Source organism: Amphibalanus amphitrite, unplaced genomic scaffold (genome assembly GCF_019059575.1).
Source record: "Amphibalanus amphitrite isolate SeventyFive unplaced genomic scaffold, NRLGWU_Aamphi_draft 000034F_arrow, whole genome shotgun sequence".
NCBI lineage: Eukaryota > Metazoa > Arthropoda > Thecostraca > Balanomorpha > Balanidae > Amphibalanus > Amphibalanus amphitrite.
In genome coordinates, this window is record NW_024881530.1 from 370,528 (window position 1) to 387,317 (window position 16,790).

General features: G+C 48.4%; 1 protein-coding gene across 1 annotated transcript; it reads left to right on the forward strand.

Annotated features, from left to right (window-relative positions):
• Window positions 1-6,122: 6,122 nt before the first annotated feature.
• LOC122370432 (G-protein coupled receptor dmsr-1-like) lies at window positions 6,123-7,668 on the forward strand. Its single transcript, XM_043346062.1, has one exon. The coding sequence runs from the start codon at window positions 6,131-6,133 to the stop codon at window positions 7,385-7,387; it is 1,257 nt and encodes a 418-aa protein (XP_043201997.1). The 5' UTR covers window positions 6,123-6,130; the 3' UTR covers window positions 7,388-7,668.
• Window positions 7,669-16,790: the final 9,122 nt, after the last annotated feature.

A 16,790-nucleotide genomic window follows, 5' to 3' on the forward strand; every position in this document is an offset into this window, starting at 1 on the left:
CGTCGTTTCCGACGGGCATTCAGTGACGGACAGTCGCCGGCGGAGCGTCAGCCGTCATATGCTGGTGTCGTTCAAGACTGACAGTGCTGAGGTACTTTGGACCGAGAACGAACATAGTGTGGGAGACGGGTAACCGCGAGCGGACAGGTGAATAACGCAAACAAGGTGAGGCCTCTGTAGACAGAAGAGGCGATGACGCAGAGGCGAAATGTAAACAGAAACGAAATTGATTAACGGCATACGGGACTGAAAGTGTTTGCGTTAGGACTTCCACTATAAGTGGATATTGATTGAATTATAAAAGGAAGAGTGACCTCAAGAATCTAGGGCGAACCCGGAGAGAATTGAGAACATAACAACGACATGAAGAGAGCCACGAGCTAGCGTGCGTTCCCGATCGGGAGCTGAGCTGCGGGAGAACGATCAGATATTTCTGGAACGACTTGGTCGGATCTTCAAACCACCGCTGCAGGTAAACAGACAAAACAGACAAACAGGTAAACAGAGGTTCAGGGCTTTATTCATTGATGGCTGTGGAAAAGTTTGTTTTATTATAGCTAGCGTTCATAAAATTGCACTAAAAAGCACACACCATTGGCCCACCGTTTAAAGAAAATCGTTTGTTCAATGGAAATGTAGGGGAGAGTGGGGTAAGATGCCCAGGGTGGGAAAGACGCCCCACCCCCTCTAGCGGCGAAACAAAGAATCGAACCTGGAAATTAATGTTCTTAGCGTAAAGCGGAAGCCTGCCTTGTTAACTGCACAAAAATTTGCGAAGCTCAGTTGGGCAACGGCTGGCTGGTGATTGCATGTTTTTTATTTGCTGTGGGACCGATTCCCTTCTTCCATATCATGATAAAGAGAGTACACGTTCAAGCTTTGTTACATAGAAATAGCCGTCACTTTCCCCACGTGTCGGCACCGTCCACCGACCCGGCGGGTCGGCGGACCGGTCCTTCATTGTGCAACCACCCTGCATATAACGCACAGGCACTGGCGAATCAGAATCAGAACCACAGTTGCAATACAAGTCTCGCCTACGCTTCCCTGGGGGAGGGAAGATAATGTGGGACCGATTCCCTTCTTCCATATCATGATAAAGAGAGTACACGTTCAAGCTTTGTTACATAGAAATAGCCGTCACTTTCCCCACGTGTCGGCACCGTCCACCGACCCGGCGGGTCGGCGGACCGGTCCTTCATTGTGCAACCACCCTGCATATAACGCACAGGCACTGGCGAATCAGAATCAGAACCACAGTTGCAATACAAGTCTCGGCCCGCTCAGTCGTCTCTCCTTCCGCGCCTCCGCGACATTGCTGCTTTCAAAAAATATTTTGGTGTCAAAACATTGTAAATATCAAAGGAGGTAGATAATTTTTGCGTCCCTTGCTATAGTCGTGATACATTAACATGCGTGTACTGTGTCCCAAACAGTTTGTTTCAGGGTGTAGTTGTATGACTAACAAATTGTACTGATTTAATGTTACTTCGGTACCTTGGGGTAAGATGCCCCCTGTCCTGATGGGGAAAGACGCCCCCTAAATCCGTAGGCTGTCTTTCAAGCAGTCCGTCAAATCATTTATTACATACTTGTGATGAGAGACAAAAGCCGATCTGGGACTATTGAGAGTCCAGTACGGTCGGGTGCTCCCCATGCCGGTCTCTCGGCCCACACAGCGACTTTTTGGGCGGCATCTGACTCCGAGAGCGAGAGCCCTCACGACGGCCTCTGTGGGCCCCATTATTGGCTCCAGGGCCCCTCACGACATCCTTTGAGGGCTCCCACGTTGGCTCCACGGGCCGCGCTGGCATCTGAGGTCCCCACGATGGGCTCGAGGGCCCTCAAGCATCATGAAGACCTATAAGGGCCCCACAGTGGTCTCCGAACGCCACCACGGAGGCTTGTTTGGCCGCGCTGGACTATGTTGGCCCTAACGATGACCTCTGAAGCCCCTTACGACTACTTTTGAGGGCCCTTACGATGACGTTTGGTGTCTACTGCAGGCTCGAAGGGACTACTGATTCGTTCAGGCAATTCACGTGCCCATTTTTGCCACTTATAGTGCGGAGGGGCATCTTACCCAACCCCAGGGGGCGTCTTTCCCACCCTGTGGGGTAAGATGCCCCCTTTCACTTCTTCAGGAAAATGCTTAATAGCAAAAACAGTTATCATATTCGAGGCACGAAAGTGTGATATTTTTGGAGAAAAATGATGTCGGCTTCCGTTGAAACTCCAAGTTTTTGCTTTCCGATCGTCATTTTCGAATAATATAGGGGAGAGTGGTGCAGGAGGCCCCCCCTTAAGCTCAGTTGCTATTTTTAGACAACTGATAATATTTAAGAGCTAACGTGTGCATGCGCTGTGAGCATGCATCATTTTCCCATACATATTTGCATTCATAATGAATCTAGGGGGTACACAAACCGTAAACTTTAACATTTTGGGAAAAGTTGCAAAAGGGCCTCTTACACTATGGGTATGGTAAGACGCCCCCCCCCCTCGGGCGTTTTACAAGTCAAGTCGACTTGTAAAAGACGCTTTGCGAACACAGCTGCAAGGCCTTTTATTTCGAAAAGCTAAGCAAATACGGTGTTATCGAAACCAACCAACACTTCCAAAGCGCTCGAACAATGCGAAAACTAGCACAACCAAACGCTGATGACCAACGAAAATTGTACCTATTACCTCTAAGAAAAGAAACAGAAAAAAGAAACAAAAACAAACTCCTTGAAAAAAGAATGCCACGCCTGCCGCAGGTGCAGGCGTTTTAGCATCGGGGGCGTTTTTTATCGGGGGGCGTTTTATCATCCTCGAAGGGAGGGCCTCTTAAACAAATGCAGTGTTTTAACGTCCACATTATTTATGGCTTATGAGACATTTGCAGCGCACCAGAGCATGGTCTATTCTGAAGCTAGCATGTGACAATTTCGATGAGATAAGATTGCATTTGATAGCCATTGTTTTTTCAGATATATAAGGGTGATAATGATGCATATACAGGGTGTCCGGAAAGTCCTGGCGCTTCTTTTGGACGCCGTGTAACGCGCGCTGTGATTATTGGACATTCAGCCAATCATCACAGACATGACCCCTCGTTGATTGCTCAGCCAGGGGTCGTGTAAATATGACCTTGAAATCGTTTTCAGTGATGGGTAGATGGGCGAAGATGCGCCTTGTCGCTGAATGCCTGCGCGCGGCGGCCGGGTGCGACTTGAACGAGGCGCGAGTTGCAGCGCGATGCGGCGTTTTTCGATGAATGGTTTAGCAGGTAAAGGTTTATTTCGACTCGGGAATTCCTTAAAAAATATCCTCAGACCGTTTCGAACGCGATATGGGAACGGAGCAGCATTTCAACGCGGCAATCGAAGAAAGTGCGGGGGTCTGATGGACAAAAATGTCCCATCATCTTCGTCAATGTCGAATAAATGAATAACAGACTGGCCCACGAGGGGTTCCTGGACAGCCACATCAACCCGTGGGTCAAGACGACATGCCCTAAGGGTCACTTCGCATTTCAACAGCACAGAGCACCCTCCAACAACGCCGCCGCCATTCAAGCTAAACTGACAGAGGAGCTTGCCGGGCCAGATCACCGTGGCGAAATGAGATTAGGCCGCCTTATTCTCCTAACCTGACCCGCTCGACTAAGGCGTGCTACGCGTTTTGTAGAACAGGATCTAGGCCATTTCTCACCCCAACCTGGAGTCGCTGAAGACTCGCATCATGACAGCATGGGAGGACCTGGAAATGCCCCGCATCGTCAAAACCCGCAGACGCTTCCTCCCCTACGTCGAGGCCGTCGTCGGCGCCGACGGTGGTTACATTGAATGAGCACGTAGCGGAAGCATGTGGCTTGGTGTCCCTGGTCATTGTTTTGATCCATTGATTAGTATCTATGAACCAATGGCATTTGTTTTAGAAAATGTTGAAAAGCGCCAGAACTATCCGGACACCCTGTATCTAGCAAGTAAAGGGGCAAAAACAGAAACAGGCTTACCAAAAGTCGCTGCGACGCACCTGATACCTCAGGTTTCGTGAGTTGTTGTTTCAAGAGGGCTTCTGCTTTACAAGAACCTTAAAAAATAAATAACATTATTGGTTTGGTAAAAAAAGCGATGGGGCCTCTTACCGACCCTGGGCGTCTTACACGGATCTCCCCTACGACATAGTAAAACCCTGGGCATCTTTCCCCACTCTCCCCTATGTTAGAGCAGCGAAGTCATTTTTCGCTGACTTCTCTTTTTCGTGAATAGCAAGAGCTCTTCAAATTATTTAGGTATCACCAAGCTTCTAGCTAATGTACCTAGATTGAGGCTCTGAAATTGTTGCGAAGAATGAATTTTGTTACCAAATGCTCAGGTTCAGCGTGCCTTTTCTGCATCCACTTATGTGCTCATGGCCTTTTACTAATGTTTGTAATAAATACCGACGAACACTGCACAGTGTGCCTCACTGTTTGCACTTTCCCTTTACCTACCTATGCGCGACAAACAAAGCTTTAACCCGTGACCGCCTGGGGGGGGGGTCGGATCCGACCCCCCCCCTCCGTTTTTCTTGAATAACTCATGAACCGCTTAAGCTATCAACTTGAAACTTCGCATACCTTCTCCCCCATCAATTTGACGTCTCCTGTGCAATTTTTAAGAAAAAAATTTCAAAAATTTCTGAGATATATCGATTTTAGTGATGTAACTACATAGCGTTTTCAGTCAAAAAATGGTAAATGTTTAAAAAATCGCCAAAAATCGAGGTTTTAAGCAAATTGCAAATTAAGGACATGAAAAGACGCAGCTCAACAAGTTCTTTAAAATGGCTATCTCGGATTTTCCATAAAATGCGTTTTTCACCCCTAAAAATTCAAAAAACTATATTTTTTGGAAAACAGCTAATAAAATCCAAAATTTTGAGAATTTCCAAAAAACCGGAATATATGTTATAGAGCTCTATTAGAACATTAGATGTCCCAAATTTCAACTTTCTATCTTGATTTTTGACCCCCAAATTGTAAAAAATAGCTCCAACATGCATAGGGCATGGTGACGTCATAAGCGTTTTCGCGAATTAGAGGCACTTCTGAACATCGCATGTGAAAACAAATGGCACCACTAGATTCCTGGGACAAAGCTCGTCTAGAAAAGTGCATTTTTATGTCAAAAATAAAAAGTTGAAAAATTGACCTTTTTTTCTTAGCCCTCGTTTAGTTATGTATGGTATAAACGATTTTTTATGCTTTCAATGCACACTTATCACCAGCACAGTGACTTGGGGTCACATATAACCATTACCATCGGATTTGGCGTGAAAAAATAAGCCATAAAACATGTGTCGCACGCCCATGTAGCAGAAAGTGAAAACCGTGACCTTTCGTGACCTGACCTGACCTTGACCCGTACTTAGTATGACCCCTATACGCACATGGTACCTTCACTAGGTCTTTGAGGTCATTTGTGGTGAGTTTCGAGCAGCAGCTATCGATTCCGCTGTCCGTAAGCCTAATCATGCAAAACCCCTGAATTTGACCTTTGACCTGACCTTGACCCGAAAGTTGACCTCAATCTTAAAATCTTAAGAGTGCTTTGGGAAGGTCTCGTAGAGACCTTTCGAACGCCGCCTCGCGGGGCTCGATACGACCATTGGTTCTCGAGATAACAGGGGGGGGGGGTCGGATCCGACCCCCCCCAGGCTGATGTGGGTACGGAAATAGCCCAGGCGGTGCCGGGTTAAGCACTTCACTTAGTAAATTAAATGCTTGCGAATGTATGCTTTGAATGGTGGAGCACAGCGATTTCAAGCTTTTCAATATACCTAATGAATCCCAACTAAAATTCCGATGCGAACTTGGAAGTGTAGAGGACGAGCCTTGAGATCGAACTTATTTCCTGAGATAATTTGTGAGATAAGTAAGTTGTGAGATAAGATATAAGTTGTGAAGTGCAATTAAAATAGATTAAAAACCAATTCAATGAAATGAATAATCATTTTATAGCGCATTTAACCTTCAAGTCTATTCATTCTGAGAAGTGGAATGCTCGCGGCTCTGCGAGATCTCGCGTTGCATCTATGCAACAGTCTCTGGTAACTTCCTATCTTTTGGCAGGAGTTCTGCTCGCCTTCTTTGCGTCCAGCCATGGCTATGAACACAGACATCCGAACGAGCGCACAGCAGTTCCTGCGCTCGATGCTGAGTCGCATGAACCTGACTCTGGGCGACTGGTACGCCTACCGGAACTACTCAGGTCACCTGTTCGATGACCTGGATGACCTGGACGGGCCGGGCGGCCCCCAGCGCGCGGACGCCTGCGGTGATGGAATGCGCTGGCTGAGAGACTCCTACCGGCCCGTGCATGGCTACCTAGCTCTGGCTATCTGCCTGTTCGGCTTCGTGGCCAACGTGCTCAACATCGTGGTGTTGACGCGGAAGGAGATGAGATCGTCGACGAACGCGATCCTCACCGGACTGGCTGTGGCGGATGGTTCCGTCATGCTCGAGTACATGCCGTTCGCAGTGCATAACTATGTGCGCGTCTCCTCCAACACATTCTCGTACTGGTCGGCGCGGTATGTGCTGTTCCACGCGCACTTTGCGCAGATCTTCCACACGGTGTCCATATTCATGACGGTAATGCTGGCCATGTGGCGATACTTGTTGATCGTGGAACCTAGCGCCGCGGTGCGACGCTGCACTGTGCGCCGCACAGTCGCCGTTATTGTCGCCGTGTACGCCATCTCGCCGCTTATCTGTGTGCCGTCCTACTTCACATTTTCCGTGCAGAGCCGGTCAGCCGGCGCGGGCGCAGAACCTCTCTACATCATCGACATCAGCGACATCGCGCGGCGGCACCACGGCCTGCTGAACCGGATGAACTTCTGGCTGTACTCGGTGCTCATCAAGCTGGCGCCGTGTCTGGCTCTGACGTACTTTTCTCTGCGGCTGATCGCCGTCCTTCTGGAAACCCGACGGAGGAAGAGACGGCTGCTGGCGGCCGGCACATCGCCTGCCCCCAGAGGTAGGAACGTCACCAGCTCGCTAGCCCAGGGAGTGCGGCACACGGACCGCACCACCAGTCTGCTGGTGGTCGTCCTGCTGCTCTTTCTGCTGACCGAGCTGCCGCAGGCTGCGCTGGCCATGCTCTCAGGGGTTCTCCAGGAGCATTTCTTCCGCACCTGCTACCAGCATGTCGGTGAGCTTCTCGACATCCTGGCGCTCACCAACTCGGCGGTAAACTTTGTGCTGTACTGTATGATGTGTAAGCAGTTCCGCGCCACCTTCTGGGCACTAATCGGCTGTCCACGTGACTGTCACCGGCCGCCGCAGCAGATACTGCTTAACAGTCACGTGATCAGCCTGCCAAAGCAGGTCGCTGTCAAAACGACGCTCGTCTGATAGAACGTTGGGGCACATGGGGTCTTACGACGGCGTGAGACTAATTGTGATTTGGCAGGTGATCGCTGGATGTTTGTACGCATACAGAGACATTGTGTTTATTGATGTAACGCATATTGGATATGCCATATGTGAATGCTGAAATGGAGTCGTGATCTTCACAGACCATGATCGTTACGGAATACGTTTTGTCTGGGATGACAGCGAATCTTTTAAAACTAAACTACACCGTTCCATGCTTCTATCCTCAGGATACGGAAGTCCTTCTCCTCCACGCCGCAACCCCCCTCCGGGCTGGACAGGCAACTTTATCTCATGCGGGCTGCTCCCTTGGAGCGGCACCGCTGCTCCCGAGGGAGCGCACCCCGTAGCCGGGTGCAGTGAGTACTTTGGGGCTGGTTGGCCTGTCCTTCGGGATGGGCTCAGCCCCGGTGACTCACTAGGGTGCCTGCCCAGACCAATGTCTCCCCCTCATTCCTATCATCCTTCCGGCTCTGAAATGGTCTAATTGGACCGAAAGGGCCTAACCAAAAAAAAAAAAACTACTGTAAAGTTTGTTTAAACTAGCTCGTATTAAAGGTCTTTCGTCTGAAACCGGCCTGAGGTACTTTATCACCACGGTTGGCTAAAACCGTCTTGCATAATCTCGGTGCATATCTACTTACCTACTGGTTAAATATGTGCGATGCCAACTATTTGTGATGCCCCTCTTGCATAAACCCTGAGATAGCTTTTTGTGTATCACGTTTGACCGAATCCATCGCCATCTTCCATTGCTTCGAGGATTCCGATCTTTGGTGTCGGCTGGACAACGCTAGCTGAGGGAAGTCCAATGTGTTGACCATGTTCGTCGGTCCTATTTTCAACTGATGTGATGTATATCTGTCTGTTTCCTTGTACCATTTCTGGCTGATGTGATTGCCATAATTATAACGTTTGTCTGCGTTTTCTCGCCACCACTGCGATGACCGGACCATTTTTCTCCGCGGCCGAGTTCGACATATGCCGCACTCAGTTGTGGTAACGGATATAATGTATGACATTTGATGTTGGTCTCCCATTTGTTCTCATGAGAGCGGAAGCTTTATGACTGCATGCGACACCCTGTCAAGTATTTCTCGCGTCGACTCTATACGCGTTGTAAGATTCTGCATGCCAAAAATTGTTATCTTATTCGTGTTAATGTTAATATGTATCTAAACTGTGAGGGAACAATACACGCATTGATTGAAAGCGCATTTACCTACATTTGCATTGGTAGCGACCTCCATAATTTCATATTTTCAAAAGTAAGGCGTCTGTTATGCCCTTCAAAAGAATCCATAGATATTCAGGACCTTATGAACAAGCGTTTTGGAAACAGCAGCGCCTAGACGTTCAACATATCTGCGAACTTTATGAGACGACCGCCATCTCATACGCCTCCTAAGAGCACCATGGCAGCAGTCGCATTTAATCACGTAATTTACCGACAATGAAGAGGGCTAGAATTTGAATAATGCCACTTCGATATCTCTCCGAGCTGCCGTTGTGTTTCGTGAGCCGAATACCGCGAAGTACCTATAGCGAATTTCTATTCACGTTCATCTCTCGTCTCAACCTCAAAATGAATTCCATTGAGTGCGTCACCGGCAGTTATTGCACCAGTTGAAGATACCCACGTCATCCCACAGAGCCCAGTGCAGGATGTCTCGACTGAGTCAGGTGTACCGAAATAGTTCACCTGTGGCGATGCAATGACACGGTTTCTATATTGACGGCAGAGGGGAGCCGAACAACTCCGGATGAAACGGGGGCGGAGCAGGGGGGAGCAGGACGGAACGAGCGGAGCGGAGTGAAGCGGGGACATAGCGGGGCAGAGCAGGGGAGCAGGGGGAGGTTCGGGCGGAACGGGGGAGGAGCGGGGCGGAGCGGGGAGGTTCGGGCGGAGCGGGAGAGGTTCGGGCGAAGCATGCGTAAGGAGCCGGCCAGCTTCGGACGGAGCGAGCGGAGCGAAAACGGAACGGGGGGGGGGGGGGAGTGGGGATGGAGCGGGATAAAGTAGGGCGGAGCGGGAAGGAGCGGAGTTAGTCTCACAGCTGTCCAGCTCCCACGACAGACGCCTCCGATGACCCGCTCCAGGCCGATCCACCGGATCACCGCCTGAGCTCCGGCTGATAACGGCTCAGCAACACGCAATCCGACGGCTTCAGCGACGACCCCTGCAGCACATCGACGTCCTCCTCTATCCCCAGATCAATCCACTCTCTAGGCACTGACCAATCCCTTCCCCACATATCAGATTATTCACTTGACAACTTGCTTTCATTCACAACCGTCATTCACATTCTTGGCTCCTTTCCAATCAACTACATAACCTCTTCAAAAAAAAAAAAAAAAATCCTCAGAGTAGGTACCAAGTACCAACAGTCCTCAGATACCAACCAAAGTCCTCAATGCCCCCAAGTCCGTCCCGAGATTCCCCAGCAGCCCGTCAGTCCGGGGCTGAACCGTCCATCAGGCCACCGTCCGTGATGAAATCCGATATAGGACGCGGCCTCGGCCCGAGCCGCATCAAATTGCCGCAGCTCTTTATTGGCTTATGTGGAGTCGGCAAGTGCCGAATCGATGGCCGTTGGCCGGCATCTCAGGAGGATCCCCCCCCCAGCTCCCCCCCCCCCCCCCCCACCGACCGGCGAAGGCAGATCAAAGGTGCAGGCGTGGGTTTGAACTTGGAGCGCTGCCGACATTGATCGGTGCTGCCCATGCTGCAGCGCATCCGGATTCGATTTACTGGGGTTCGAACGCCATTGGGAAATCTAACGCATTCTTCTCATTGCAATAGCTTTCTGATGTAAATTTATGAGCATTAGCACTCTCTAGAGAGGAGACTGAGTGCCTAACTTGCAAACTAAATAAATGTTTTTGAAAATAAGTGTTGGCCTGCAAATGTTCCAACACAAGTAATTCAACCCCTTTGACAAAAGTGTGGAAGGGGCCAAAGGGGGCATGTTTGAACATTCCCCTCCCCCGGCCCGGCGGCGGTCTCGCGCCGGCTGACCTTTCAACCTCTTCGTCTGGTCAGAGCCAGCGGCCATCCATCTCCCTGGCTATTGAGGTACCAATAATGGCCGCAAGGTTTGTTTGCGTCTTCAATCTGGCAACATGAACTGTAGGATAAAATTAAACTTCAGAGGCTTGTGCTCCCTCGAGTGAACGGGAAAAATACTTCGTTGACTACGTTTTAAACTTTTTCCTGCGACTCACTATATTCGCCCTTATTCTATTCGTCCATGCGCCATGATGCAGTGCCGGCCTCTAGCGGGGAGTTGACAAATTCGAGCACGGGGGCCTCTGGGCGGGAAAACTGACCCAGACGTCCCCGAAGGAGGTTGCGCGCGGCGCAGGTGCGTGCTGTTTCGTGATAGGTGGGCAGGCTGCACAGCCAAGGTGAGACTTTTTGGTTTGAGGAGACGTGTGAAGCGTGCTTTTGTGAGTGAAAGAGGTGCTGAGTACGACGGTAGACGGTAGTGTCTCGCAGACTGACACTTGACAGCGCGGGCGTCGTGATGACACTTTCTGCGTGCGAGCTTTGCGATCGAGTGATTGTGGGTTCCCGTGAGTTATCGAGCTGTCAGTGAGTGAGTGAGTGAGTTCGGTGAGTGGTTGAGTGGAGTTAGCGTTTGGTGCGAGTGTGGTGGATACCGATCGTCGGTGAGAAGAATCTCGACTGACATTATGGATCATCTTGGAATCTGCACTCGAGGAGCTTCGGATCGCGAATGGTCAGTCCGCTCCCGAATGGTTGAGCGGTAATTCAGTTTCTTTTGTGTGCTTCAAGGTGTATCTAATGGCGGACCCAGATGAAATGCGCGTCATTTCTCTAAATTCACATGCTTGCCGTTTAATTATTTCTGTTTAGGTTCATTATGATCTATTTTGAGCTGAGATGCCAACGTAACTACATGATGAAAATCTTTGCGGAAGCTGAAATATGTGTTTGAAATAGTGTGATTTTCTTTTTTATCTTGGCTAGAAAAAGTGAATGATTCTCTTGAGCATGAAACTTTACATAAAACTTACATGAAACTTTCAACTGATGCTACCGTCTTTATCTTTACTCAAAACCATCTGGATCCGCCTGTGATATACCTACTGTCGCTTGTGTTTGTCATGTTGAACCGCCTTGCTCTCGGCCCGGCTCGCGGCCCGGACCGGACCGCCGCGGGCACCGCTCGCCGGTCACGGGGCAGCCAGCTGACCGCCGCGCTGTCTCGGCCGGCAGAGGTCACTAAAGGTCAACAGCCACGGGTGGAGAACTAGGGGTTTCAGGGGCGGCATTGTCGATCACCACCTTACATCCTAGCCCGTTTTAATGGAAAATGGTCCTTACTCTGAGTACATTGAAAAAATTATAGATAAGCTGCTGAAAATCGCTTGGGAACCAGTTATTGGGCTGGGAAGCACACATGCTGAGGATTTTCACGAATTTTCACGAATAATTTCACGGCGTAGTTAATTGGATAGATCCTGGGAAAGCACCGCTAGGTTTTGAACACTATCGCATTACGTCTACCTTCTATACGCATGATATTGTGTTTCATCGGTTGTGTTTGGTTTGTTAATGAATTCGTATCTATCAATAGCGCTTATTATGTCGATGCTGATTCTTTGTTACGTCCGCAGATAGGAGCGGTGCGATTTAGCGAACTCCTAGGAGTTTATTGACATTATTGTGTTTTGTGATTGTTGAGGAGTCGTTAGTGTTTAGTTATCGTTAAGGTACTTACTTACGTACCTAGCTGCCGTTATTGTAGCAACTGGCCTCACCAACTGAATTTACTAGAGCTATGTGACTGTCTTAGAGGCAAAACAGCGCCTTTGATCCTAAATCTCTCAAACGTGAAACGTACGGGTTGCGAGTGCTGAATAATCATAAATCATTGACCGCCCAGCTTTCCGACTGCCTAGTCGCCATAAAAAACTGTTCAATTAATTAACAACAGCTGCTCAATTAGTTAACAATCTGACTAACCAGCCACCAGCCAGTTACCACTGTTTGATAAACCATTGAGCTATCAAAGATGAATATCTGCTGAACTATCCGAATAATCACGGTCACTGTCCCCTAAACTATCCATATCAGTCGGGGGAGGTTTGGTCAATCGTTGTCATTTTTAGCACGTGCTATTTTTGTCACACGTGCTAAAAATGACAACGATTCTGCTATTTTTGACAACGATGAGGCCGATTTCACTCCTCAGCGAGGAAATGAAGATTTTGGAAAGATAAACACTGATTTTGGAAAAGAAGTGCTGCCACCTGGTGCAAGACGAAGAATCCAGCTTTAATATGCCTGTTATTTGTATGGTAGTTTGTTTTGTGGCCTGAAGTTGGAACTTAAAATTGAAGCATCCGAAAATGATCGATATTGATCGAAAACATGATGTTGATGAAAAAAATAATATTTTAAGTTGAGAGAGGAGGCCATTTTATCCAGATGCAGTAGTTTACTTCTTGAAATTATTTTTGCTAATGACGGCTGCTAATTATCCCTCATTACATGGCAGTCGTCGTAAGCAAAAATAATTTCAAGAAGTAAACCACCGCATCTGGATAAAATGGCCTCCTCTCTCAACTTAACATATTATTTTTTTCATCAACATCATGATTTCGATCAATATCGATCATTTTCGGATGCTTCAATTTAAAGTTCCAACTTCGGGCCACAAAAAAGGGTATACTTCAACGTTGGACTACCATACAAACAACGGCCATATTAAAGCTGGTTTCTTCTTCTTGCACCAGGTGGCAGCACTTCTTTTCCAAAATCAGTGCTTGTATTTCCAAAATCGTGATTTCCTCGCTGAGGAGTGAAATCGGCTTCATCGTTGCTAAAAATAGCTGATAGCGTTGTCATTTTTAGCACATGGTTGCCAAAAATGGCATGTGCTAAAAATGACAACCATTGACCAAACCTCCCCCAACTGATATAACCCTGCGACCGACTATAGTCACGGTCCAACAAGTCATCAATGACCGTTAAACTATTTGACCAGTCACCACCATTATTGACTGCTGAATTATCCAATTCGCTAGCCATCAACTACTCACTCTTGGGCACTTAACATCAGAAGTGCAATCAGCAAGTCAAAACTGCAATTGACTAATGAGCTATCCGACAAACCATTCGCCACTGAATGACAAGTTGTATAAACAACTCTTCAGGAGTCCATGCTCTCTATGTATATCGAATATGATCAACTTGGATCTCTTATCTGGACGGTCGAGTTTCCCGCCCAACCCCTGATTCGGCGGGCCGCCGCAGCGGCTGTCGTGCCCGCCGCCGCCGCCCGGAACAGCGGAACAGTCTACACCCCAGGGGCCAGGTCCGCCGGCTGACCTTGACCAGCCGGCGGACCGCGAGCGAGGTTGGAGTGGAAGACGGGACAGAGGAAGTTATTTAGGACTCGTCTGGAAGCTTACACGTATCTAGAACTTGATCATCCCCACCGCACGATAGCAGATCGGTGGCTTATACTCTTTCACCATTGGCGATATGCGGTCTACCTGTGCTTCTGTTTGGACGAGTATGACCTCTCGTGCCCACTACCGGTCGAGGTCAGGTCGTATGACCACGTGACCGGTTAGGTGCCCCTGGTGCTGGAGCTGGAAGAATCCATTCGTTCAGCACTTGTGAGGGAGGACACAATAGGCAGCACCAACGGCGCGTCAATGACGGAACACCCTGTAGTCACCTCTACCTGCAATCTTCAGTTATTGATCGCGTCTGCTTGTCAGCAATCCACTACTATTGTCAGTTTGGCCATCGATGTCAGATTGACGCCAGTTGCTGGAATCAATATTTCAGTCACGTTCAGTATCCGCGCTTGATCAAACGTCGATGTTCGACGCCATGCGCTACATCGTGGGACAGTTGCCCGACGCAGAACTTGGACAATGTTTGGGAAGACTCTTCAAAGGCTCGGAATGTTTCCATTGTTTGAAAGCTATCAAGTGCGCAGCGTCTCAAGTTTGGATAATGACTAAATGCGCCTTTGTGTTATGGCTGATTTCGGCTATGCACTGATGTCACATAATCTGGACGGTAATTGGTTACGGTGTCTGGGCAAGGGACGATTTAAGGCTGGCGTAGAACGCTGGCAAAGGGAGCGGGTTAGGATTACATGCATGCTTATATTAAGGTACGCTTTAGTTTAAGCCTTAGGTTTAGTCTTATAGCTGAAATAGACTCTTTGCGCAGTGAGTAAAACGGATGCGAGAGACTAATTAAAATACAATGAATCAAGCTCGCATCAATCGCACACACCTCCCTGCCAGCGATCGATGCGATCGTGAATTAATGTCCTTGAATCCTTAACCTCTCGCATGTAATTTCCTGACTGCGGGTATAGTCTGTTTCAGCCTTATTAGGCTAAGTGTTAGGCCTTAGTTTAAGTCTAAGTATAGTTTAAGGACTAGTTTAAGGCCTAGCCGTGGGTATATTTACCATATACCCATGGTGTAAGTGTAACCGTAACCAAGTACCGCCCCTTTCTGAGGCACAGCGAGCTGTAACGCCTGATTAAAGTCACCAACGAGGAGACCTCCATTATGGTTCCAGGGTAGCCGCGAAACCTTCCGAGCAAGAGTCAATAAGCACAAATCCTCTAATGAAAACATATGAGATCTTTTTACTCTCAAGTTTGTTTATTGACCGCATATTTAGTTCTAGATCGGATACTGCAGTGTTATAAGGCAGGCTCAATTTCGAATTAACATTTGTAATGTTTTTGTGGTCATGAGCCTGCTCAGAGTGGGCAGATAGTCGCTCGATTGCTTTCTTCAGTCGAGAACAGCGTGGGTTCCTGAGAAACCTGCATTTTGAGACTGAATATCCATTTTCCTGTCGTCTAGGGCTGGTTATCTTCCCATGCAAGCCAGGATTCCAGTAAGGCAGATTCGGACACAGTTCCCAACACCAGAGCTGCTCACCGTCGTCGCCGGGACTGCCTCACGGGTCGAGCTGCTGGGGGACTGGCCACCCTTCAGCTGGCTTCCTGTAGGGCCGCACACGGACGGCTGGCGGTGGCTGCTCTGGTGTTTGGTTCACGTTTGGTTTTGCTCCTCTCTTGATTTTTTTTTTAATTACACGCATGGACAAATTGTGGGTTCCACCTAATTTTATCTCTATCCACAGGTTATTAGTATTGTCACAGCTATCAACTTCTAACATTTGATGTGGCCGGCGTTGACGCAGGATCGCGGTCAGGAATCACGATATCGAGTCGACCCTCTGTCCATCTTCCGTGCTCCACTCGCTCGCGGCCGGCCGGCTGGTCAAGGTCAGCTGACGGACCTGGCCCCTGGGGTGTAGGCTGTGCCGCTGTTCCGGGAGGCGGCGGGCGAGGCAGCGGCATGAGCGCGAGCGGCGGCACGCCGGATCAGGGGCCAGGTGGGAAACTCGACCGTCCACACAAGGGATCCAGTCGATCATATTCGGCATGCATGGATGAGCACGGACTTGTAAGGACTTGTTCATACAGCTCACCATTCAGTGTCGGATAGTTCATAAGTCCATTGCAGTGTAGACTTGCTTATTGCAATTCTCATAGTAAAGTGATCGAGGGTGAGCAGTTGATTAATAGCAAGTGCAGTTCAGTAGCCATAAATAACTTGTTGGCGACTGACTTGTTGGTGAATGATCAAATAGTCGAAGTCAATGGTGACTTGTTGAACCGTGACTAGTTGGTCTGATAATTCAGTGATTAGAGGCGACTGGATGTTTTTTTTTTTAGATAGTTCAACAGGCAGTGCAGTGACTGGTTTAGCCGGATAGTGCACTTAGCTCAGAAGTCAGAGATACCGACTACTGTTGGCACTAAAACCCTCGAAGTCCTAATTTTTCGTGATTATTTTTAATGCACGGAAAAAAATCCAGCAAATTTAGGAATTATAGTCACCTTTTCGCCGTTCATTTTTTTGCAGGTGTATGGGTGTCTCTCGGTCAGTCTTTTCCTGGTCTGACTGTATTGAAGCGATCTAATAGGTGTAACTGAGTACGGTAAACGCTTCTTCGTAATCAGATGGAACACGACATCGAAACATTCAAAACCACATCAATGCCGAATGCGCATACTCGTTCACACAAACACAGATACATCACTACATTTATGCTCCTTCTATTTATGTACAAATAAGCGACTGTTTAGACCCCCGTGAAGAATCTGTTTAAACCCCCGTGTCAAGTTGTTGCATGTTTTGTATAACTATGCAATGGCGATGTCATCTTGTTTCCTGGTTCAGATGAAATATTGTTATGGTGCGTGATTCTCAGTTTTTTTTTGTGGGTGTGTGTGACCGTGCTTGTTGCCCATGTTTTATGCGAGGTGTTCCGGCGGTATTTGTTTTACGCCTCTTTCAT

Coding starts and splice junctions, on each gene's coding strand:
- LOC122370432 (XM_043346062.1), top strand. CDS start 6,131: ATGGCTATGAACACAGACATCCGAACGAGCGCACAGCAGTTCCTGCGC.